Here is a 27052-nt window from a genome sequence, read left to right as displayed (position 1 = left end):
GAATCACTGCTCTAGACCCAATTGTTATTGAAATATTTTTCTTTAGAAAATTTGCCATTAGCCCATTTCCTTTGGAGTTATGAAACCGTGCACATAATGAGTCAATTAGGTACGATTAAAGCAATGGTCTTCAAACTTTTTCTTTCTACCCACATACCACCTTAAACAATCTCTTACTAATCACAGAGCACCTATGGCATAGGGATTACTTAAAGTGGTATGTGACTGGATAGAAAAATGTTGAGAACCACTGCACTATCTGCTCTGGCACTCTGGTTCCCCCTCCCCTGCAAATCGAGTTTAAACCCACAGGAGCAGCACCAGCAAACCTTCCTGGAAGGATATTAGTCCCCCTCCAGTGCAGATGCAAACCATCCCATCAGAACTCCCACCTTTCCTGGAAGAGAGCCCAATAATCTAGAAATTTGAAGCCCTCCCTCCTGCACCATGTCCTTTGCCATGTGTTAAGCTGCATTATCCTCCTATTTTTAACCTCATGAGCATGTGGCATGGGTAACAATCATGAGATCACAACCCTGGAGGTCCTGTCCTTCAACCTAATGCCAACTCCCTGAACCTTCCTTGCAGGACTTCCTCACCCTTCCTACCCATGTCAATGGTCCCTACATGGTCCATGACATCTGGCAGCTCACCCTCTCTCCTGAGAATGCCAGGAACTCTATCGGAGATATTTCAGACCCTGGAACCAGGGAGGCAACATAACATCTGGGATGCTAGATCTCTTCCATAGAGCCTCTTCTCTGTCCCCCAAACTATGGAACCACCTATTGCTAAGCCACCCTCTTCTCCTCCCTTCCCTTTCTTAGCCACATGACCAGACTCCTGATCACTGTGGCTTGTCCCTGGTAGCACCCCCAACAGTATACAAAATTGTATATTTGTTTTGAGAGGAACAGCCACAGGGATGCCCTGCACTGGCTGTCTGTTCACTTTCCCTTTCCTGACTGTCACCCATCTACCCTCCTCCTGCCACCTAAGTGTGATGGTGTCCCTTTAACTACTGTCAATCAACTCCTCAGTTTGTAAGGAGCTGTAGTTGGATGCACATCTCGCAGGTGATGTTGTCAGGGATACTGCTGGCTTCCCTGATGACTCACATTCTGCAAGAGGAGTATTCCCTTGCCTTGGCTGCCATTCCCACTGTTTATGACTAGAGGAAAAAAAAATACATGATATCTGAAACCTGCCCTTACTTGTGCCAACCTGCTGATTCCTTTTTGTTCCTTGAATAGGTTGGCCCTTTCTTACTTCAGCTCCTGCTTCTCTCTTACCCGTTCTTCCAAAGCCTTACCACTATAACTCAGCCCACTCTCCCTCAATGAGTTCTTAAGGGAAGAAGAGTCTTGGGTCTCTGCTCTTGATTATTAGTTTTGCTGGTAATTAGTGTTGGATGCTGAGTTGCAATGAATGAACAATAACCTGGTGTAGATGTTCTTGTGGTCCAGGTGATCCAATTCAGAGTGGAGAGCCAGTGAGATGGCATCTGCTGTTGATCTGTTGTGACAGTAGATTAATTGAAATGGTGCTGGTCCTTCCTGAGTAGGGGACGATTTGCTCTGTAATCAACCTCTCAAAGCACTTCATCATGGTGGACATAATGTGGCACCAGCTAAAAGTCATTGAGTCAGGTTATCTTGCTCCTCTTCAACACTGGTTTAATGGATTCCTTTTGAAATAGATAGGAATCTCAAACTGTGTCATCAAGGGGTTGAAAATATCTGCAAAGATTCCAGCCAATTGCAGGTTTTAAAGATGTGGTCTGGTAGAGAAAGAAGGGAAAAAATAATTTTTCTAGCTGAGACTGAATCTGAATGTTGAAATGATGATAAGCCATAAGTAAGCTACACCTCAATATGGTGATGGAGGTAAAACTCACCGAGAAAGTTCGAATCTAAATGCTGAATCTAAGCCCCAGGCAGGCTGCAATAATTATGGAACAAAGATTGTATAAATACAAATATTAAAAAATGGATTAGTTTAAGTTATACAATTGAGTGTATATAAAAAAAGCAGTTCTGAAGCAGAGTAGGGATAAATTTATTCCACCTGAGAAGATATTAACTAGTGCAAGGATTGCCAAGAATAGAAAATCTATCATAAAATAAACAAATATTTGAATGTTAAATTGCCTAGTGACTATATCCCATTTAAACTAGCTCCATAGCAATGCACGCCCGTGCATTATGTTTCGATTTTAGATAAATGAAAAAGTATTTTTGTTCAATTTATTTGTCTCAGAATACTTAGTAAAATGAGAAGCATTCTTCTGCAAAAGGACCACAGGTTATCATTGTTAGAAGCATAATTTACAGAGTGCAGGATTACAATGAAATAAAGATTAATGAGCACCAAAACAAGGCCAGCACAATACCATTATTATGTGGTTTATTCAAGGGCCTGATGATTGCAAGGAAGAAAAGTGTGCTTTCACACTCTCAAGCCTTCACCTTGCTAGGAAAAGGAAGAGATTGTATCCAGGATGTGACAGGTTCTTCAGTGTGTTGGTTGCATTTCCCAGGTAGCAGGAGATGTAGAAAGAGGCCATGGAGTGGTGGAAATTTGCATTATAGACTGACCTGCATTCATTACCTCTATAGTTACTTCTGATCCTCAGCAGAACAGCTCCAACACCATGCTAATTTGTCAAAGTAACAACCAACCAGTGCCACTCACATCCACAGCGACGAAGTGTTCTGAGAGGCTGGTGTTGAAAAATATCAGCTCCTGTCTGAGCAGTGGCATGGATTAATTCCATTTGCCCACCACAGCAACAGGTCTATGGCTGATGCCATCTCACTGATTCTATAGAAAGCTCTGGAACATCTGCACAGCAAAGATGCAAACATCAGGATGCTTTTTATCAACTAAAGTTCAACATTTAACACCATTAAAGCTGAACAACAAATTCTAAGACTTGGGCCTCAGTGCCCCACTGTATAATTGGATCCTGGATTTCCTCACCTCTAGGCCACAATTAATGAGAATTGGTAGGAACATTTCCTCCACAATCACCATCAGTTCTGGAGCACAAGTAGGCTGCATTCTTAGCCTCCTTCTCTACTCTCTTTGCACCAATGACTGTGTGGCTAGGTACAACAATAACACCATCTATAAATTTGTTGGTGATACCACAGTGGTAGGCTGCAAAAAAAAAAGCCAGTGAGAAGGCATACAGGATGGAGATTGAAACTTGGCTGAACGTTATACTAACAACAGCCTTGTACTTAATGCCATCAAAACCAAGGATCTGATTTGACTTCAGGAAGGGAATTCCAGGAGTGTTCGATCAACGATCATTAGAAGATCAGAGGTGGAGAGGGGGGCACAGTTGGAGTAACAGACGGTGCCGCGCCTCGACGGTGCCGCGCCTCGACGGTGCCGCGCCTCGACGGTGCCGCGCCTCGACGGTGCCGCGCCTCGACGGTGCCGCGCCTCGACGGTGCCGCGCCTCGACGGTGCCGCGCCTCGACGGTGCCGCGCCTCGACGGTGCCGCGCCTCGACGGTGCCGCGCCTCGACGGTGCCGCGCCTCGACGGTGCCGCGCCTCGACGGTGCCGCGCCTCGACGGTGCCGCGCCTCGACGGTGCCGCGCCTCGACGGTGCCGCGCCTCGACGGTGCCGCGCCTCGACGGTGCCGCGCCTCGACGGTGCCGCGCCTCGACGGTGCCGCGCCTCGACGGTGCCGCGCCTCGACGGTGCCGCGCCTCGACGGTGCCGCGCCTCGACGGTGCCGCGCCTCGACGGTGCCGCGCCTCGACGGTGCCGCGCCTCGACGGTGCCGCGCCTCGACGGTGCCGCGCCTCGACGGTGCCGCGCCTCGACGGTGCCGCGCCTCGACGGTGCCGCGCCTCGACGGTGCCGCGCCTCGACGGTGCCGCGCCTCGACGGTGCCGCGCCTCGACGGTGCCGCGCCTCGACGGTGCCGCGCCTCGACGGTGCCGCGCCTCGACGGTGCCGCGCCTCGACGGTGCCGCGCCTCGACGGTGCCGCGCCTCGACGGTGCCGCGCCTCGACGGTGCCGCGCCTCGACGGTGCCGCGCCTCGACGGTGCCGCGCCTCGACGGTGCCGCGCCTCGACGGTGCCGCGCCTCGACGGTGCCGCGCCTCGACGGTGCCGCGCCTCGACGGTGCCGCGCCTCGACGGTGCCGCGCCTCGACGGTGCCGCGCCTCGACGGTGCCGCGCCTCGACGGTGCCGCGCCTCGACAGTGCCATCGAATGGGACCAGGGTTTAATTGCATATTCTACATAAGGTGTTTGCATGTTTACGTGGGTTTTCCCTGAGGGCTCAGATTCCTCCCACCATTTGAAATTTACTGGGGGTTGTAGGTTAATTGGGTGACTCGTGTGCCAAAATGGCCTGTTACCTTGCTGTATGTCTAAATTTAAAAATTTTAATTTAGGTGTCATGATCTCAGAAGACCTTTCCTGGACCCAACACTCAAACATCATTGATAAGAAAGCATGCAAGTGCCACTTCTTCCTCAGGAACTTTGGGACATTCAGTATGACATAGAAAACCTTGGCAAATGTCTGCAGATGTATAGAGGTAAGTGTGCTGACTAAATGCATCACAGACTGGTATGGGAGGAAAGCCCTGCAAAAGGTAGTGGACACAGCCTATTAAATTGCAAGCAAAACTAGCCCCACGATGAAGAAAATCTACATGGAACAATATCATCAGGGACCCACAGCAACCATCAAGGATCCACACCACCCTGGCCATTCTCTTTTCTCTCTTTTGCCATTAGGAAAGATCTATCGATGCTACAAGACCTGTGTCACCAGGTTCAGGAAAGTTGCTACCCCTCCACCATCAGACACAGACTACTGGTGATGCCCCATCTCTGTGCCCTCTTCATATTGGGACTGGATTTCCAGTGCCAGCTAAAAGGGGTGCTGATACAGCCTGAAAGCCCCCATTCCCCGCTCACAGTCAGGAATAACCAGTTCCAGGGGGTCCCACCCCCTTTCCTGGAGAGGCCTAATCACACTACCAACCTGAATCCTGATCAAGCTACAGGTCCATCCAGTCCCGCTATTCCAAAATCTCACCCCAGACTGTAGTCCAGTGGCCACTAAGAGTAGACGGTACAGCCTGGAGAACAGGGGATTCATTAAGTCCGAGGTGGAACAGTTGCTGAGGGAGGGCATATTAGAGCCCAGTAATAGTCCATGGAGGGCACATGCACTGGCGGTAAAGGGAACAGAGAAGAACCAGATGATGATCGACTACAGTCAAACCACTTCACCGTATTGGACGCCTACCCCCTGCTCCAGATTGATGACATGGTGAATGAGATCACTAAATACAGGGTCTTCTTGACCACAGATCTCAAATCAGTGTACTATCAAATCCCTATCCATCCAAAGGACTGACCTTACACAGCATTTGAGGCTAACGGTCGACTGTATCAGTTTTTACAGGTCTCTTTCAGCCTCACAAATGGAATGTCAGTGTTCCAAAGGAAAATGGACTGCACGGTGGACAACAGTGGGTTAAAAGCCACCTACCCATACTTGGATAATGTCACCATATGTGGCCATGACCAGAAAGAAGACAATGACAACCTGCAGAAGTTTCTGGCCTCGCAAAGCCCTCAATCAAACATACAACCAGAAGAAGTTAGTGTTCAGCATGGAGCGGCTGGCAATCCTGGGGTACATGGTGGAGCATGTTGTGATTGCCCCCGACCCTGAGTGCATTCGCCTTTTCCTTTACCTCTACCACAGAACACCAAGGCTTTAAAGAGGTGCCTGTGGCTCTTTTCATATTATGCACAATGGTTCCCCAACTATGCCAACAAGGCCCAACCACGAGTCGGTGCCATTCCAAATGGAGATTGATGCTTCCAACTTTGCCATGGCAGCCACGCTGAACCAGGCAGGCCAGTGACATTTTTTTAGCGCACCCTGCAGGGCACTGAACACAGGCACTCTACCGTAGAGAAGGAGGCACAGGCTATAGTGGAGATGGTATGCCATTGGAGGCACTACTTGGCCGGCAGGCCATTCACTCTGCAAACAGACCAGAGAGCCGTCCCCTTTATATTTGATAACCAACAGTGGGGAAAAATTAAGAATGACAAGATCATTCAGTGGAGAATTGAGCTGTCCACCTATAATTAAGAGATCTTATAAGGGCTGGGTAAGCTCAACTAGCTCCCCAACACTCTATGCAGGGGAACTTGTGCCAGGGCTCAAGTAGATTTCCTCCACAATAGCCTCTGCCATGCCAGGGTCACAAGACTACTACTTTGTGAGGACCCGTAACCTTCCCTACTCGGTGGAGGAAATCAGAGAGCTGACACGCAATTGCCTGGTCTGTGCAGAATGCAAGCGGCAGTTTTATAGGCCAGAAAGGGCCCACCTCATTAAGGCCACTCACCCCTTTTAATGTCCCAGCATAGACTTCAAGGAGCCCCTCCCATCCACGAATCAGAACAGCTATTTCCTGAATTCACGTTTCCCATTCACCAATCTCTGCCCAGACATGACCACAGCCACGGTCATTAAAGCACTCCGCACCATATTCACTCTGTTCAGGTACCCCTCTACATGCATTGCGACCAAGGTTCAGCATTCACGAGTGAGGAGCTGTGATGTTACATCCTCTATAGGGGCATAGGGTCGAGTAGAACCACCAATTACAACCCCTGAGGGAATGGCCAGGTAGAGAGGGAAAATGGCACCATTTGGAGGGCAGCCCTCTTGGCACTAAAGGCAAAAGGGATGAATGTGTCCCAGCAGCAAGAGGTACTCCCAGAAGTGCTACATGCCACCAGGTTCCTACTCTGTACGGTTACAAATGCAATGCCCCAGGAAAGATTGTTCTCCTTCCCTAGGAAGTCCGCATTAGGAACCACGCTACTGGTCTGGCCGATGGCTCCTGCGCTGGTGCTCCTCTGGATTCACATTGGGACCCACAAGGCAGACCCACTGGTGGAAGAAGTGCACCTCCTGCATTTGAACCCCATTTTGCACTTGTAAGATACCCAGATGGACAGGACGACACAGTGTCCATCCAAGACCTGGCACTGGGAATTCCAGAATGGGAGGTGCATCCAATACCAGCTGGCCCCGGAGACCACCAGGGTTGAGGACAGAGATCCCACCCCCAGCATTGCCCCCTGAATGTTTCCCCCTCTAGAGGATTCCCCTCTTTGGCTACTGACTAAACCCTAACCCCACAGTCCTGGGAGTCACTGACACGGTTCAGCCCCACCGACCCCCCCCCCCCCAACTGCCAGCCCAGTGAGAAGCCATCAGGCTGCTGGAGCAAGAAACACAGCCAGTGGGACTGCAGAGGTCCCAGTGATGGGTAAAACCAGTGGAGAGACTAAACCTGTGACACTGCTGTGCAGTTCATAGACTAGAAAGACAGTTCCCTGCATCACCCCGCCAGACTCTATCTAAAAAGGAGTGAATGTGGTGGAACATGGTATTGCAGGCACATTCCCCATTGAGCTGGGCAGGATGGCCTGCCTGCTGAACCAGTAGCCCCTCCCATTAAGACACCTAATAAAGGCTGAGACCCCTCTTCTCCTCCCTCATACCTGCCCTTGGACTTGAGCCAGCAGCATGCTGAGGGCTGCTTGGATCTTTAGATCAATAAAGCCTTTAGCCCTTACTTCGTGTCTGTGAGTGGTCATTGATCGCACTACAATAGGTATGTTTCCAGAACAGTTTTCTGAACTTCTGGTAAGTAGAAATTCTGCCTGACCCACAGTAAAAAAAATCTCAGGGTTCTAATTGATGGCATGTATGTACTCTGACAATAAATGTGAACTTTGCTGTTGTGCATCCAGTAATGTATGCCTTCAATTGTGCATCCTTAGAAGATGTTGAGGGTCAGGGGGACATGCCGAATGCTTTAGTTTTCTAAGAAAGTAAAAGCATTGGTGCACTTTCTTGATCTTCATGTCAACATGTTTGTCCCAGGTTGTCATTGAAGGTACTTGCTCCAAAGAACTTGAAGCTTTTGACTCTTTCAATTTCAAAGCCATTAATGTGAACAGGGTTGTGACTCTGCCCCTTTTCCTGAAATCAACGATTATCTCCTTTACTTATTGCCATCCCTAACCTTGGCATTGTGCCACTAGACTCTCAATCTCTTGTATTCCTTGTTATTTGACATCTCGCCTCAACAGTGCAGTCATTAGAAAATTTGAAAATGGAATTGAAATGGTGTAATGGCGGATTGACTACACATATTCTAGGAGCTGTTGTTACCCATCTTCGTTATTTTCAGTCTGTTGGTCAGGAAGTCAAAGATTCAGTTGCAGAGGGGCCACTGAGGCAGAGATACTGAAGTTAGGGAATAGATTTGCAGGTGACTGTGGCACTGAAGTCAAACTTAATGTCCACGAACTGTAATCAAAGTGTTGCAGGGCTGAGTGGAGAGCAAGGTGGGAAAATTGAAGTGGGTCTAGGTTGGCTAGATGTTGTGAACTGTGACTAGCCTCTCAAACCAGTTCATGATGCTGGATTTCAAAACAACCAATTGGTAGTAACTTAGAATCGTTGTTATATTTTTCTTTGGTCCTGGGATAATGCTGACCTTTGAGAAGCAAATGGAGAATTTGACTTCTTGTCAGAAGAGATTAAATATGTCTGTGAATAGGACAACCAGTTTATATGTGCAGGCTCTCAGGTTTAGTCCCACAACTTCATTGTAATGCAGGAAAAGGATAATATTCAATGCAGTGGAGGAAAGGGATACAACCACATAACAACAATTACAGCACAGAAACAGGCTATTTTGGCACTTCTAGTCCACATCGAACTAACTACTCTCCTTTAGTTCCACCTACCAGCACTCTGCCCATAATTCTCCATTCCACTTCCATCCATATATCCATCCAATTTTTCCTTAAATTATAAAATTGACCCTGCCGCCACTACTTCTCCCAGAAGCTCATTCCACACAGCCACCACTCTGAGTAAAGAAGTTCCCCGTTATGTTACTTCTAAACTTTTGCCCCTTAACTCATGACCTCTTGTTTCAATCTCTCCTACTCTCAATGGGAAAAAAAGCCGATCCACATCGACTCTATCTATCCCTCTCATAATCTTAAATACCTCTATCAAATCCCCTCTCAACCTTTTACGCTCCAAAGATTAATGTCTTAATCTGCTCAATCTTTCTTTGTGATATAGATTCTGAAACCCAGGTAACATTTTCATAAATCTACTCTGCACTCTCTCTTCCTTGTTGCTATCCTTCCTAAGCAACATAGAAAGTGCTGGAGGCATTCAGTGGGCCAGACAGTATCCATGGAAAGCAATAGATAATCAACAGCTCAGGCCTAAAACCCTTCATCAGGGATAAATTCTAAACTCAGACTGAAGCCTGTCCATTTTTTTAAAAATCTGCACTTAAAGTTTAACATTAAATTCCAATAACAAAATTGCATATTTATATAGCATACCAGAATATTTATTATGCCATTAATTTTGTTCGCATTCACCTTCATCTTTTGTTAAATTAATTACTCATGGTTTTTCTGTTACAATCATAACTATTCAGAGATAACATTTCAGGTCAATGACAAGCAATTGTCCTGAAATCTTTACTCCTGTTCTCTCTCCACAGATGCTCCAGTTGGCATTTCAATAATTTTCTGGTTTTGTTTCAGACTTCCAGTAACTGTAGTATTTGTTTTTGCAGAAATAACTTCTCATTTAGTGCTTAACTAGGAAATTAGTTAAAGATGCAAAACTGAGAATGACACATCTGAAACAAAAACAAAAGGAAATTTTCTGGAAATCTTATGTAAAAATAGATAATATAAGATAAATATAATATAGAAAAAAAATAGCTCATGGTGAAAAGACTCCACAATTTACATCCGTCTTTTCTGTTATCAGTTCCTAACAAACACATTGTGGATTTCTGTGGTTTTTTTTTTAACTTCTGATAATCACAGATTTAATTCACAATCAGATCATCAACACTTAACTGCAAATTACAATGCACAGCTAAAAAGAGATTCCTTTTTATTGAATGTGTAACAGGTCTATCCATCAGCTGCTGGTAAATTCAGCTTCAAGTTTTTCTACAGCAGAATTGGTTTCAATCTTTTGCTGAAACAATTCCAAAACGTTAACACAACTGGCTGTCCATTAACGCATAATGTAATATACTCACCAGAGGGAAGCTGATGTATCATATATTCTGTCATTTTAAATCCATTTGGGGGAAATACTAATCCTAAAGCACATCCCTTACAAACAAATGAGCATCTTAGGTTTATTATTGCCAATGGATAATACTACTGAATATCAGGGGTGATTTTCAAATGGCAACTGCCCACTTCTCACCTGAAAAATAGTTTCCTGCAAAGGAAAAATCAATGGTGACCTCAAGCAACCATTGCTTGCCTGAGTCAATTTTCAGCAAGAATTCAAGTAGGTGTCATCACAATCCCACATAATATTAGCAAGGTCAATGTTCAATTGTGGAACATAGGGTTTAAACTTAAATCTTTAAAAAATTAAAAGCCAATAACCCTGGTAATATTTTTATGTCAAGTCTTTTTATTATTAAAACAGCAATAAATTGTTTTTCTGCAAAGGATATCATACCACACTCTACCAGTACAGCACAAGTATAATGCATTTATTTCAAAATTCTTCAATTAATAAACTGTAATGTATCCAGGTTATAGATGACACAGCATAGAAACGCAAGTCTTGCACCACAGCCAAGGTTGCATTGCCCCCTATAGCTACCAAGGCAAAACTCAACTTTTTTTTTTGTTGTACTTCCTATTCTTTCTGCCATTATATTTCTCTCCATTAATCTTGCTTTTATTGCTCTCAATTGCTCCACGTCAATTCATTGTAATTATATTTGTTGTTTTTATTTTTATCTTTGTTCTCTTTCCTGCTGCTGCTTTGTTTGCTCATTGTATTTTATATTCATGCAGCCTTGCTCTTTTTTCCTCAATGCATCCCCTCTCCCTTTGTTTTATAGTTTGATCTTTCCATCTTTTCATTCATTCTCCCTAACTTTTCTAAGTCTTCTTCTCAATTAATACCCCACCCCCTCAATTATCAGTGCTGTTTTCATCTTTAACCCCTTCTTTATCTCTCTTTTAATTCATGGTATCTTTTAAATAATTTGCCAGAAAAGCAGGGTTCTTTTTATTCTTATACAATATTGCAATGGCAACTGAGGAAGGCTGAGGCTGTGTATGCCCTTAATCACAGCACAGAGTTCAATAATTCAGGACGCTGCATTCTGGAGCTTCTGCCATTTTCTGTTAACTAATTTCACGTATTCTGCCAACCTCACCAATGTCATATGAACATTGTTTGACTTTTCAGATGTTGCAGCTCATGAATAATCAGTAGAAACTGTAAAAACTGATAAGGTAAAAAAAAAACCTGAAAGGTCATGCATCAGATAATATTTCATAAAACTGATAGAATAAGCAATAAAAGGTTGCTACTCTAAGCACAGAATGCCCAGAAAGAGACTTTTTAAAAGGACGATCAATGATATTGAAATAAGTGTCACAATACCATTGCTCAGAAGTTGAGAAGACAATAGATTTTTTTTATATTTATGAAATATTAAAACTGCATTGATAGTAAACTCACCAATTCCCATTGTTGGGGCCAGTAAGGATCATTGAAGACTAATGGGTCATCAGAAATTTCTTTGGAATTGTTGACATTGGAGATAACACTTTCAATCTTGTCCTCATTTTTTACAAGCTCTGGAGAGCAAAGAGAAACATAAAATAGGAGGAAAAATAAATCATTTTGGTGTTTTTTGATGTTTGGTATCTCCGTGCCTTCAAACTCATCTTTCACCAGAAATTTTCTGAGGAAATAGCATTTCTTCCCAAAAAAAAATCTTGGCACACACTTTACAAAGATTCAACATAATTTTGAAAATGAGCTCCCCAATTGTCAACAGTACTCTTTGTTTCTTCTCAATTCCAGGGGCATTATAAACAGTTACCAGAAAGCAAGTATTGCCAACAATGGATTTTTAGTTAAACATTTTCAAAGAAAATGCTCCAGTTGCTTTCCAAATGTATTATGGCTTTGGAGCAACAGAAATGCACAAGAAATTCATTGCTAATTACCTTTAACCCATTTTAAAAGGATTGTGCGCGCGCATGCTGATATGTTTGATATATGCATATGTGTATATAGGCTTTATATATTCAGGATTTAAATATAATATATTAGCAAATTATTTCTAGTTAACAATTTTCATGCTTAAAATTTGGAAATCAATTGTGAATCAAAAGTGATGGAGCTTTTATAGAATTTTTGATTCATCTCCTCAATTATTTTTAGACAAAAGCCAAACAAAAATGGGTCTTGCGCAATCCCCAATTACAACCCATATGAATATTCTAGATAAATTGTAAATCAAAGAATTATATTGCACATGAATGGGCCTTCAGCCCAACTTGTTGCCTCTCAGATCCTTCATAGTTCCCTCCCCCTCTAACCTTAAATTAATGTCCACTAGTTAGAGAATTGTCTATCCTGAGGAAAAGACTGAGCATTCACTTTATCAATGCCCCTTATATAACCATATAACCATTTACGGAGCGGAAATGTTGGCCTTTCAAGTCCGCACCGGTTCACTGATTTTGTGAGCCCTCTTCAGGCATTGGTCCCGGTAGATTGATTTTATATCACTCAGAAAAGGTCACCCCTCAGCCTATTATGCTTTAGGGAATAAATCCTTGCCTATCCGGCCTCTCTCTCTGCAAGTCCAGCCTTGTAGTCCTGGCATCATCCTTGTAAATCTCTTCTACACCCTTTCCAACTTATTGACATCTTTGCTATAGTTGGGTGACCAGAACTACTAACAGCACACCAACTGTGGTCTCATCAATATCTAGCTGTACCATAATTTTCCAACTTTTGTACACAATCCCCATTCAATATGGTTAACATGGCAAATGTCTTCACCACACTGTCCACATAGGTCACCACTTTCAGAAGGAAAAAAAACCTATGGTGCAACCACTGGATAGCTATTAGTACTATCTGTATGTATGTACTGTATGAGCTGGCCCACCCCCTGCACCTGTGACTCCTTCCCCTGCAAATCCCCATAAAGGCTGTTACACCCAAACTCCTCCCTCAGTACCTGTCTTGGAACCAGGCCAGCAACATGTGCTGGTGTCTTAAGGTAATTAAAGCCTATTAATCACAACTCTGTCTAATGTGTATTCCTAGGCCTCCCTCTTTCACAACACTCTCCAGGGTTCTACCATTTCCTTTGCAAGCCCACCTTGGTTTGACAGAAGAGGGTTATTTTGGAAATTGTATGTCTGTGATGAATGGTGTGCATAGGATCAGAGCTGGAACCCTTGCTGTTTATAAAAATAAATGTGAATGACTTGGATATGAATGTGAGGGGCAGAATTAATGGCAGAATGGTTGACTATGCAGTCGCAATCTGTAGAGATATGTTGGTTAAATGGGTGGAAAATGATAGAGTTTAATCCTTCCATGTATGAAGTGTCTGAGAGTATTGATGAAGCTGGACATATACCATGAATCGTTGTGTCTTAGAAGGTGATAAGGAACAGAGGGGCCTTGTGATTAAAATCCGAAGAAGGAGGCAAATTTGGAAGACATATGGGATACTGATCTTCGCAAGTTTGGGCTTTGAATACAGGGTAGAGAGGTTATGCTCCAACTTCATAAAACCCTGGTCAGCCTTCAGCTGGAATATTGCAAGTAGTTCTGGTCATCATGATACAGGAAGGTTGTGATTGTACTGAAGAGCAGATAGAGGTGATTCATCAGGATATTGAGGAAAACACGAAAGTCTGCAGACTGTAATTTATTTTATTTTATTTTTTTTAAATCACAGAAAGGCTGTAGGAACTCAGCAGGTCTTGAGGAAGGCCTCAGGCCCAAATCATTGGTAATATAGCTTTACTTCCTATGGATGCTGTGAGACCTGCTAAGTTCCTCCAGCATCTCTGTGTATTCACCAGGATATTGCCTGGGAGAGAGCACCTTAGTTATGAGATAAGACTGGAGAAATTCAGTCAAGTCTCCCTGAATCAGAAGAGGTTAAGATCTGAGGCACATACAATTATGAATGTTATCAATAGGGAAGATGGCAGGAAACCTTTCCCCATATCAGAGACAGATGGAACCGAGGGATATAGGTTTAGCATAAGGGGAGAGAAACATTAAGAGGGGATTTGACGGGAACCTTCAACTAGTTAGTGTATGTATCAGAGGTTGGTGGATAAACCATCTTCGCTGGGAACTCAATACCACTCTCTTAAATTCTTTCATTTTAAAAAGTTTACATACAGCATGGTACAGACCATTTCAACCCATGTGCTCACCAATTTACACCCAATTAACCTAAACCCCCAGTGTGCTTTGAATGGTGGGAAAAAAAACCAGAGCCCTCGGGGAAAGCCCAGACACAGGGAGAATGTACACATTCCTTACACACAGCACAGGATTTGAACCCCAGTCCCAATCACTGGTGCTATAAAGGTATTGCTCTAACTGCTGCGCCAACCATGCTGCCTCTCTGCAACTGGATTCTGGACTTCTTAATGGAAAGATCACAGTCTGTCTGGGTTGGAGGCGAACATCATGCCCCATCACACTGAGCACTGCCACATTTCAAGGCTGTGTGCTCAGCTCACTCCTGTTCATGCTGCTGACTCAGGACTGCACTGTCAGATTGAGTTCTAACAGAATCATTAGTTGGCCTCATTCATATTACAGTTGGAAAGGCTTCTAAAATGATGTGAAAGGAAACAAAGGAGGTGCAAAGGTTGACCATTCTCCAGTACACATCAACTGTTGCATTGTGGAGAAATGGAGACCACAAAATTCCATGGTGTGCCTATAAGGGATGACCTATCCTGGACTCCCCACCAATCTCTCATTAGTCAGGACAGCACAGCAGTGCCCTCACTTTCTAAGGAGTCTGAGGAGGACAAGGCTAATGCCCTCATCTTGACAACCTTTTACAGGAGCTCAGTTGAGCGTATCCTGACTAGCTGCTTCTTTCCAATGGTATGGTAGCTGCAAAGCATTGGAACAGAAGTCTATACATTAAAACAGCCAAGACGATCACTGGGTCTCCCTTCCCTCGATCAATGTCATTTACTGGGAGCACTGTCTAACTAGGACTCAAGGAATTATAAAAAGACTATTTCCATCCAGCACACAGTATCTTTGACTCTACCATCAGAAAGGAGGTACAGGAGCAACAAAACCAGGACTGCCAGGCTGGGGAATAGCTTCTTTCTGCAGGCTGTGAGAATGATGAACCATGTAACCATCCCAAAATATTTATATTTACTTATTTTGATTATTTGTGATCATTCTGTACTGTCTATTGTGTGTGCATCATGGACTGGAGAGGTTTAATATGTTCAATCAGATGATAACAAATGAACTATCTAGAATGCCTTTCCTGAAGTATTTATGAAGTGTCTTAGTGAGCACTTGAATGACTCTGTCCATTGAGCTGTGGACCAAATGATGGGCTGTATAATTAACACGACGGGACCGACTAATCAGTATGGATGAGTTGACTCAAATGGCTTGTTTCCATTCTGTATAATTTGATAAATTACCCAAATATTTTCAGTATGTTATGTGCACCACGTATCTCCTGTATTGATGTAGAGCTCCAAATTCTGGACAAAAGTGACAAGTAATCATGAGAAGAGAGAAAAACGCCAGAGGTTGAGGCTGCAAAAGCATTGTTGCAGAAAATGCCACATTGAACACTGGAAGTTAGTGAGATAAAGAATCCAAAGAAAGATGAAACAAAAGAATGAAAAGCTGTCATGAAAGTTCCACCATGATTTGTAATTTTTTTTATTTTTAACTGCAGTAATCTAAGTAATTGGAGATATGAAGAGTTGGAGAGGCATGTAGAAGTTAACAGTGACATATCTGTGAGTGAGAAGTTGCGAGGAAAAAATGAACTTAGCTGTTGACAAGGCAAAACAGGCTGATGGACTTAAAGAAAAATAGAATGCAACATTCTCCAGGATACAAAATTGATTAGGAGTAAATGGTTGAAATTAATTATGGAGGTGCTTTGATGAAAGAACGAGATTGCGAGAAATTATCTGAAAGTATAATATGGCAGGTGCTCACACTCCGAAATAAAAGCAGAGATTTTTGGAATTATTTATCAGGTCAAACAGTGATATTGAATAGAGAATCAGAATTAAATGTCAGGTTGATAATTATTTTTCAGAACTGGGAAAAGGAGGACATCATACATGTTTTAATTGAAAAGAAAATGGAAATATCAGGGTGAAACTCTGTAATAGGGCAGCAATACCTCCTCACACTGAAAAGAGTGACTCTTTAGAATAATTTACCAGAAAATGTATATTCAAAACAGTCAAGCTAATCAAGAGAAATGGGGTTTTGATTATTTAGGAAATTGGTAAAAGATCAGCCAAGATCATGCTGAATTCCAACAGAAGGGCAGAGTGACCTACTCCTGCTTCTTCCTTATGTTCTTGTATTCTTTTGCACAGAACAGCATCAAATTCATTCATTCCCATCTTGTACTTCATAATTAAAACTTACATTTTTTATTCTCTCTCCCTCTCTTCTTGTCAAGTATTTCACGTTTTTAAAACCTCCTCTTCATATCTCTTCCATTTACATTTTATTTCCCTATTTCACCTCTTGCATTATTCGGTCTTTCTTTGTCTTCATCCTCTCAGGGACTTCCTTTTCCTTCTCTTCCCCTCTGCAATTCAAAATCTGTTTTATTTCTAATTTTTCTCAATTTTGAAGTAAGATCATTGATCTGAAGTATTTGCTTTGTTTCTTTCTACACAGATGCTGTCATGTAGTTCCAATAAGTTCTGTTTTTAATTGTGAAGAAATATTTGATAGTGAACAAATAAATTTGATGTTTATCATCAAAATGTGTCCATGTGGCATTCTCGAATATTCTTAGAGACTCGGGAAGAGCAGAAAGGGAAAATTATAGATGAGCGGAGTGAATACATATTTTTAAAGACTCATTCAAATATAAAACAAATATTTCACTCAGTTTTTTTCAGGATACATCAGTTTGAGGTCTTGAAATTTTGAGTTTAGCACTCCTTTCACTCTTTTGGAGATTCAAAGCTGAGCTATTAATATCTTTAATTATATATCCTCCCCGGACTACAGAAACCAAAACTGCAGAGAGTGCTGCAGGTTTGTTTCACCAATTCCTTGAGTCAAAACTCCCTTCCTCTTGAACTCCAACCTCCAAGCAATAGACATATCATTTGTCTTCCTAATTGCTTCCTCCACCAGCATATTTACTTTGTTTTTCATGAATCAGAATGCACAAATCCTCCTGTATAGAATTCTCACCACTTAAAACTCAGAGAGTTAAGCTGCATTGAAATGTATGACTTTACTTATCCTCACACCATACCCTTTTTGGGTTACTCCTGATGATGCTTTCCAACACCCTTTCAGTCAACACATTCTAGCAATCAAATTGAATGAAAAAAATATTCTGATATATTCAAACATTTACTGCGAATATTTTTTTCAGTTTTTAATTCCGATCAGTTTATTTATTTGGTGCAAATTTATTATATTATCCCTTGGAAGATAATCTGAGATTGGACACATTAAAAATCCCCAGCTGAGGGGAACAGAAAAGTTGTTAATGCAATAGGTTGATTTGATTTTTAACTTAAGCAATTCACAGGATTTAAAAACTAATCCCTGTTATTTCCGAGAAACTCAAAGAAATATATGAAACAAAACCAAGCCAGACAACCCAATTGTCTTTGTGAGCTTCCCTGTGTATGGTCCAGATTCCTCTCAACCTTTCTGATCTAGTACCCGCTTAAATGTTTTTGTAGCACATTTTATAATTGTATTGTTCAACTTTTAAATATTTTTAATAATATTTTACAATAAAAAAGAAAATATTCCTTTTAAATCTTTGTCCCTTTTCTGTAAACCATTGCCCTCTAATTTAGACACCCCTTTGCTGGGGGAAAAAAAAGCATGTGACCGTTCATCTTATATGCCCCTGGTGATTTTAAGTTGTCAAATTTATTGTCATCTAATTGTACAAGTATAACCTGCCAAAACAGCCTTCTCTGGTCCTCTGTGCAAAACATGCAGACACACAACCAGACATAGCATACATACAGACAAATCATACATATGCAGGACAGGTATTTTATTGATAAAAATAAATATCACTTTGTACAAATGAGAGTCACGGATGGTTAGTGAACAGTTCCTTTGGTTGTGCAGCATTCTCACTGCCCATGAAGAAGCTGTTCCTCAGACTGGTGGTGCTGGCTCTGATACTCCTGTATGTCTTCTCCGAAGGGAGCAGCTGAAAGATGTTGTGTGTGGGGTGGTAGGGGTCCTCAGTGATTTTGCATGCCCTCTTCAGACAACGATCCTAGTAGATCATGTCGATGGGGTGGAGGGTGACTCCAGTGATCATTTCTACCACTCTTATTGTTCTCTGATCCATTTCTCTGCAGCAAACATATTACACTGTGATGCAACCAGCCAAGATGCTCTCGATAGAGCGCCTATAGAAGGTTGACATAATGGTGGCCAGTAGTCTTGCCTGCTTCAGTCTTCTCAGGAAGTGCAGTCTCTCTACTAGAGTTGTAGTGGAGTGTGGTTGATCCTGGGTCTTCTTGAAATCCCTATAATCTCCTTCGTCTTGTCCACGTTGAGACTCAGGTTGTTACACTCACACCATTTTCCATCTCATCTCTGTAGTGCAATGAGACCAACTACTGTGGTGTCATCTGAAAACTTGATGACACTGTTGGAGCTGGATCTGGTGATGCAGTCATGGGTCAGTAGCATGAACAGGAGCGGGCTGAGCATACAGCCCTGAGGTGTATCAGTGCTCAGCATAATGGTATATGGCATTCTGTTACCAGCCCAGACAGAATGTGGTCTTTCCTTTAGGAAATCCAGTTCCAATTACAGAGAGAGGTGTTGTTTATATACATAAATTCATATTTTATATACCTGTTAGGTCACCCTTTGCTTTCCTCTATTACAGAGATACAACACCCAGACTATCCAGTTCCTCCTCATAACTCAAACCACCCTGTAACATTCTTATCAATTTTTCCTGCACCCTTTTCAGCATAATGACATCCTTCCAAAAGCAGGGTGATCAGAATTGCACACAATACACAAAATGCAGACTTACCAATGCTTTGTACAGTTGTCATGGCATCCCAATTCTTGTACTCAGTAACCTGATTGATGAAGGCAAGAATGCCAAACACCACCATCGTATCTACATGTAATACCACTTTAAGGAACTATGTACTTGTCAATTTTGATCTCTTTGTTCTCCAGTTCTCTGCAGGGTCCTGTCATTTATTGTGCAAGTCCCAAACCTGGTTTAATTTACCAAAGTGCATCAAAACAGAAATATTCAAGCTAAATTTCATCTGTTATTCTTTGGCAGATCTCAAAGTGATGAGGACTTTTTTTTGACAGGAATGTGCACTTAATCATTTTAAAGAAAACAATATCTTTATGAACATTTCTGGAGATGTTTATTGCTCAGGAGATTTGGGAACAGAAAGTTTCCAATGTTTTGGTGGCACAATGTCCTGAGACATCACTTGGGCAATGAGACACTGGACATGTTCTAGGCTGATCATAATCGAGTTTTAGACATTAAGGGAAAAGAATCTATGGTCAATGCGAGTAAAGGATCAGTCATGACCTCACTGATTGGCAGAAAAGATGAGAAAGGCCTCTTGGCTTACTCCTGCTACTAATTGGCTTGACACACAATTGAAAAGGAAAGCCTTGCTCAGGAGAGAGAAAAGGAAATGGGAGACTGCCAAATAGCTTGCCTGGGATAATGCATCACATCGAACAATACAACACAGAATGAAGCTATAGATGATTCCAACATTGCAACAAAGTAGAAAAGTTTTCAAACCACAGCATAATATGGTTCAAGTAAAGAGCTGTGGAAGCTGGAGCTCTTAAATTAAAAACAGAAATGTAAGGGACACAGAGCAGGTCAGGCAGCACCCTGGTGAAGAGAAAGAATTAACATTTATTAGAGGTCATTACCGAGAGGCTCCTGGAATGGCAGGAGGCCACTGTGAATGAATCCCATTTCCCTGTAATGCTAAAATGCTAGAAATCCAGTTTTACCATGGTTCAGATTAATATTGTTACTTTGCTTTCACTATGTCTTCCAAATCCAAAATCCTGCAGGGTGCAGTGACATTTTTGCGATGACTGGATACCATGCATTTTCATTGTATTTAAGTAAATGTGATGAAAAACTAAACTAACCCTGAAATATTTAGTCACCCTCCATGACTCCCTCATCCACTCATCTCTTTCCATTAATCACCCCCTTGGCACCTTCCCCTATGACCGTAGGAAGTGCCACACTTGTGCCCACACCTCCTTTCTCAACACCATTTAGGGTCCCAAACAGCCCCTCCCAAGCAAAGTTACACTTCACGTGTGTATTTCAGTAGTTCGTCTACTGCATCTGGTGCTCGTTGTGGCCTTATCTACATTGGAGAGACAGGACACAGACTGGGAGATCACTTCACTGAGCACCACCGCTCTGTCTGCATCAATGACAGGGATTTCTCAAATGCCAACCATTTCAATTCTGCACCCCATTCCCGTGCTGGCATGTCTGTTCATGGCCTCATGCACTGCCAAACCAAGATTACTTGTAAATTGGAGAAGCCACATGGTAAAACTGGATTTCCAACATTACAGGGAAATGGGATTCATTCACTGTGGCTTCTCTTCAACCAGATCAAGTCACCTTTATCTATCATTCATCCCATGCACACCTGGTAAAGATGATATAGCATTTCTCCATGACCATGGAGCATATTTATATAAATATGTTAGAAGTTAAACACATAGAAATATTAAGATATATATAGTAAAAGTCCATGGTACACTATCCACATATGTTCTGGGAATTCAGGAGCCTGATGATTTGGAGGAAGGAAACTATTGCCCATCTAGACATTAGCATCCAAGTGCTACCACACCTCCTACCAGATGGCAGAAGGGAGAACAATTTACATGAGGGGTGTGTGGAGTCCTTCACAATGTATATTGGCTTTAGCCTGCATTGAGTGTTGTAGATGTCCTTCATATCCTAACATTGACTTCTCTGGTTTTCTGGTGGACTACTCCCCATTCTCCCTCTCTTCCTGATCACTCAGTCTCCTTTCCTCCAGCTCTCCACCTCTTTCCCTCTCAATTCACAGTCATTTCCCCATTAGCTATTGTGATTGTGCCCTCCCTCCTTTATCCACCTATTACCTCCTGCCTGTGGAACTGCACTTCTCCCCCCTTCCCCTCCCTCCCACCATTTTATTCAGACACCCATCTACATTTTGCCCATTTGTTGATGAAGGACTCAAGCACAAAATGTTGGTTGTGTATCTTTATCTTTGCTATATAAAATATACTGTTGGACGTGCTGAGTTTTTTCAGCATTGTGTTTTTACTGAAATATTATCCCTCTTTATCTCTCCATGGATGCTATTCAGCCTGCAAGTATTTTTAAAAAAACTTTTTTTTGTGCTTTTATAACACTCAAATATAATTTGAAAATAATGTTGCAGGTTATTATTTCACAAACTCAGGGCATGCATTTAAAGTGGGGGATGTTCAAAGGAGATATGTTTGGGCATTTTAAAAAAAAATACACAGTGTTAGGTACCTGGAACAGGCTGCCAGAGGTCGTAGTGAAAGCCACTAGAATAGTAGCTTTTAAGAGGCTTCTCGGTGAACACATGAATATGCAAGAAATAGGGGGAGATGTATCATGAGGCAAGCAGCAGAGTTTTAGTTTAACTTTGAATCATATTCTATGCAGACAAGTGGGTGATCACACCATTCCCTGCTGCACTGTTCTATTAATAACATGGGCAAATGCTCCAGACCTGAGTACATTCCCCTTTCATTAGGTCTGTTACTCAAATCCAAGCTAAATTAGAGATTGAACAGAAACAAAACAGAAAATGCTGGAAATCCTCAGGTCAGGCAGCTTTATTAATGTTAGCCATTCAAGTCAATGACCTCTCATTAAAACAAGGAAAGGTTAAGTTAGAAACAGTTGTGATAAATCAAGTATTGTTCTTAAATGTTTAACAGCAAATTATCCTATACATTAGTCATTCCCTTCCACTGTAGAAAATTCATAATCCTGCAAAAAATAATTTATTTTTGCAGTTCTGGTGGAATATTAGTGAGCTGACAATCAACTTGGTTTTTTTCCCCATACCTACTGATGGATCTGCTGACAGTTTCTTCACTTATTGGTTGTTTCAGATTTCCTCTATTTTCCGTAGTTTATTTTCACATCTTTTTCTTCTTTGGTTTCTCAATTATTAATCTTCCTTCATTACCTCAAAATATTTTATCCCAATTTTCCATGTTCTTCCTTATGTCCAAATACTTTGTTTTTTAGCGCACAAGGCCTGCCACTGGCTGACACCTGGATCCTTTAGACTATCACACCCTCTCTAACATATTCAGGGAACACAGACAATTAATTCCATATCAACCAGGCAAATGAGAAGACTGAGGCCACCTGCTCAGCCACTTCCACTTGTCATCAAAGCTGCATTCAGAAGCTGATGCTGGGATAATCAAATATGTGGTGGGGGAGGGGTGCTGTTTATTGGAGTGGGAGGAGGGATTGAGGAAATTTTCAGATGGTTTGTCCAATGATCTGTCACTGAGGGTTGCCTGCACAGAAAACTGCTGAATGATTTCTTCATAACCTCATCAATGCAGATAATACAAATGTACATTTGGCAATTGTTTTCTTTCTCTCTGGCAGCTGATTGAAAACTACGTCTGGTAAGATAAGATGTCCAGACTCTTGATATTACTAGCAGAGAGAATCATTACTCCTAATGTTTAGTAAAAATCTGCTTAATTATTATGCATATTTTTTTTAAAAGATAATGACTACAATAGAATTTTTAATTTAGATATAAACTATGTTAGCTAGTATACCTTTTAAAATTATACTTTGTAAAAAGTTTGACATTTATTTAAAACTAAACCTCGTAAATATGTCCACATAAAAAGTTACAGAATTAAATTGTAATCCAGAATTAACAGTCCTCTGCCAGGATACTAGTTTCTCTTAGAAAAGGATTACAGTGATAGCCCTGGTGGGGAATGGTCAATTATTTAGGTCCAGAATATTATTCCTGGTACTTTCCAGTTACATTGTGTCTTTTTTCCCCCCTCCTTTGGTATTTGATGCAGACTCCTTTGGAAATAAAAGAATAGGTTACCCAGAAGTGTTGTGGAAAAAGAATGGTGCTTTGAAAAGACTTCAACACAAACCTGTCTCTCTCACACAATCATGTTAAACAGTTAAACTGACAGTCTACTTCCCTGACAATTAAAAGACTTTTGTGTGTAGCGTAGATTTGTGAGAAAAAGATTGGGTTGTGCTATAGCTGTAAAATAAGCTGTAAGGCGAGGCCTATCATTCTGACTGAACAAACACCCTATGGACAAAGTGGTTTCTGAACAAAGGATTAGAAATTCTTTGATGTGATGCACAAGAATGAATCCGAAAGCTTCCAACTAATATCACTATTCTGGGAGATAAAAATAAATAAGTTATAGAGAAGTTGAAGATAGGCACTTTACCATTACAAAAAAAACCCAAACTTTTATGGAGCTTTCATTTCTTTGCATCACTGCAGCAGTTCAGCTGAGGTTGAGTTTAAAACCTTAAATCCAGTTTAAAAAAAACCTCCCATTATACTGGGATAGAAATATCATCAGACAGAGAACAGCAGTATAATCTATCATGGCATTTCCAGAGTATGACAGAATCAGATGAAAAGACACATTGCATAGCTCTACCAATGAAAAGGAAATGTTTGTCTTCATAGTAAAAAGACAGCCTTTTGCTTTCTGACTGTGTTGGGTTTGCCCTTGTGCCTGATGTACCCAGAATGAGACACAAAGTTAAAGGGTAAATCTGCTGATGTTCCTGCAAGAATTGAATTCCAATGATATCAGTGAAGAAATAAAATTAAGTACAGGAAAACTCCAAGGTAAACAGCAAACCTGCAACCTAATACTGCAGCAATGCAAATAGATATGTGTCCTATCCAAACCTGGGTAAAATAGCTTATACTTTAAGACAAAACACAAATCTTACATTTTTATTTTAAGCCCCAAGTTAACTTGCTTGGGTAAAATTACTTGGAAGTTATTTCCTGCTTGTGCCTGGTTAACAAATAGACTTGTTAGTATTTGTGTAAGTAAACTGATGTTGGAAGAATTTCAATTTGCAGAATTTCACCATTGGTATTTTATGGGTAAAATGTTAAACCACCAACTGAATAGGTTTCTTAAGATCGACAGTGGGAACCTTTAGCTGCACATTGTGCAAATTCTTTGGGGTTCTCAGTTTCTTGAAATAATGGCAGCTTTACATCCAGAGTACATGAAGAAATCATGGCTGTTTCCACTCCCTAACAATATATCAAATTGTCTGATTATGGCTACTGTTTGGTGCTCCAGTACCTCTAGTCCTTTCAATAAAATTGCAACATGTCCATATTATTGCATTCTCTCATCCTGCCATGCTTTTTTCCACAGTAAGATGTTCCCTGGCAAATGCTGGGTCAAGGTTACCCTCACAAGCTTCCGCCGTTTGCAATAATCTCCAATCGATTGAGAAGGCTTTTCCAGAACATGCTCTGACTGAGACAGGATCATGTTAACATCAAATGCCTCAAGTACAATCAACTTGTCTTCTTTCTCCAAATAATTTTGCTGTTATTAAAAATAAAATAGCCACTGGAATTCCACAGCTACTTCTTGTTTCATTTTCAACAATGTCCATCAGCAAAATTGTACAGTCAAAATGTTATTCCAAAACAATTTTAATGTGCAAAGAAAGAATTGCAGCAACTGTGGCATCACAGACAATATAGAATGAAATAGTGCCCATTGTATTGTAGCCAAATAGCTCTGGAAGAGACTAGGTCTAAATATTGCTGAGTCTAGCTCAGGATCAATTTACATGGGATTGCATGAAATCAGAGAATTTAATGAGCTCCAATGCACAAAAATGCTGGAGAAATTCAACAGGTCATGGAGAAGGAGCATCTGCTCCCGGAATGAAGTCTTCCATTCCAGAACACGAGATGTCCTCCTTCTTAAAAAAAAAACATTGCTTCCCTTCTACTGTCATCAACTTGGCCCTTGCCCTCTATTTCCCACACAACTGTCCTGGCTCACTCCACCCCCAGAGACAACTAAGATAGGATTCCCTTTGTCTTCACCTACCACCATACCAGCCTCTGCATCCAGCATATTATCCCCCACAATTTCTGCTACATACAATGTGATCCCACCACTAGACACATCACCCCATCTCCAACCCTCTCCATTACAGGTACTGCTCACTTTGTGATTCCCTGGTCTATTCATCTCTTCCCATTTATTGCCTCCTTGGTACCTACCCCTGTGATTGCAGAAAATGCTACACTTCCACTCAAACCTCCTCCTTTACCACCATTCAGAACCCTAAACTGTTCTTCAAGCAACACTTCACTTGTTACTCTGCAGGGATAATCTACTGCATCCAGTATTCCTGTTGTGGCTTACTCTCCATTGGGGAGACTGGATGTCGATTGGGAAATATTTTCATTGAATGCCTCTGCTCTGTCCCCTGTAATAATGGCATTGTCTGTCCATGATCTTATATACTGCCAAAGTGAGGCCACCTGCAAATTAGAGGAACAATTCCTAATGTTACATCTGGGCACTCTCCAACCAGATGGCATTAATTCTCACTCCATTTTCCATTAGCCCCCTCCCTCCCTCTCTTTATTTCCCTGTCCATCTGTCTCCTTTCCTCCATCTCCCCACCATCATCACTCTCTATTCAGAGAGCCCTCCCCCATTACCTTGGCTTTGTTTCTCTTATACCCTCCAACCCATCCAAACCTCTTGCCTGTCAGCCTTTAGTCCTTCACCTTACTCATGCCCACACCTTTTTATTCAAACATCTGCCTGCTTTCTGTTTGTACATTGATGAAAGGCTCAGGCCCAAAATGTTGGTGATGTCCCTTTACTTCCTACGGATGCTGCGTTTCTCCAACATTTCAGTGTCTTGCACTACCATCACAGTGTCTGCAGACTTTCCTGTTTAATTTAATGAGCTGCTTGCAATTGCCTCAAGGCCTCCAAAAATACTTTAAAAATGTAACATTATTGAATTAGGTACCTGGACTTATTCAGCTTACCCAGAGCGCCAGCGGTGAATTAACCCTGTATATTCTTATAAAACAGTTTAACACTGATTTAATTGAAGAACTGGAAACATAATCATGATCGCAGTTGGATTTTTAAAAAATGTGCTAAAATGCATTAGCCTTGGCCTCCAGATTATCTTTCCACTTTCAAGGGAGACTGAACTTCCATTCATTATATTCCTTCTAAGGCAATCCTTCCACTCCAGTTCAGAGAAGTGGAAGGTACCTGTGCATATATTTTCAAAACTACGACCTTTCCGATACCACTCCTACAGAAACTACTAACTGCAATCCCAAATGACCAATCTCCTCTCAACATTCCTCACCAATTTGCTTGATGGAGGTTATCTCCACAATCTTTGTTTATTCTCTCCTGCAACCACCTTGAACTTCATAAAATGAATGACTCTCTCCTATCCTCTCTCTCCCTGCCAAAATAAAGGCAGGTCCTTCACAATGTTATTGTGAATGACTGTAGTGATATTACTTAAAACCAATGAAGGCAGCATCTTTAGCATACCAACTAGCACAACGCTACAACAGGGCCAGTAACCTGGGTTCAAATCCGCCACTACCTGTAAGGGGTTTGTATGCTTTCTCTGTGACTACATGGGGTTCCTCCCATGTTTCAAAGGAATATGATGTTAGTAGGTTAATTGGTCACATGGGTGTATTTGGGAGGCGCAGGCTCTTGGGCTGGAAGGATCCATGCTGCATCTCCAAGTT

The 27052-nt window shown here is 41.9% G+C and overlaps 1 protein-coding gene and 1 long non-coding RNA gene across 2 annotated transcripts in view; one reads left to right on the top strand and one right to left on the bottom strand.

Moving 5' to 3' along the window:
* Positions 1–27052, bottom strand: part of LOC138736912 (neuroendocrine convertase 1-like) — a 430075-nt gene that overhangs the window by 44506 nt on the left and 358517 nt on the right. The window contains exon 5 of the mRNA XM_069887107.1: positions 11628–11746. Coding sequence (XP_069743208.1) covers positions 11628–11746 — 119 coding nt within the window. The remainder of the gene's footprint in view (positions 1–11627; positions 11747–27052) is intronic.
* On the top strand, positions 22785–24876 carry LOC138737711 (uncharacterized). The gene is made up of 2 exons (XR_011341166.1): positions 22785–22889; positions 24663–24876. It is a non-coding gene; the product is annotated as an uncharacterized lncRNA (long non-coding RNA).

Source organism: Narcine bancroftii, chromosome 6 (genome assembly GCF_036971445.1).
Source record: "Narcine bancroftii isolate sNarBan1 chromosome 6, sNarBan1.hap1, whole genome shotgun sequence".
Classification (NCBI taxonomy): domain Eukaryota; kingdom Metazoa; phylum Chordata; class Chondrichthyes; order Torpediniformes; family Narcinidae; genus Narcine; species Narcine bancroftii.
Note: the sequence above shows the minus strand (reverse complement) of the source record. Positions and strands in the feature narration are given on the sequence as shown.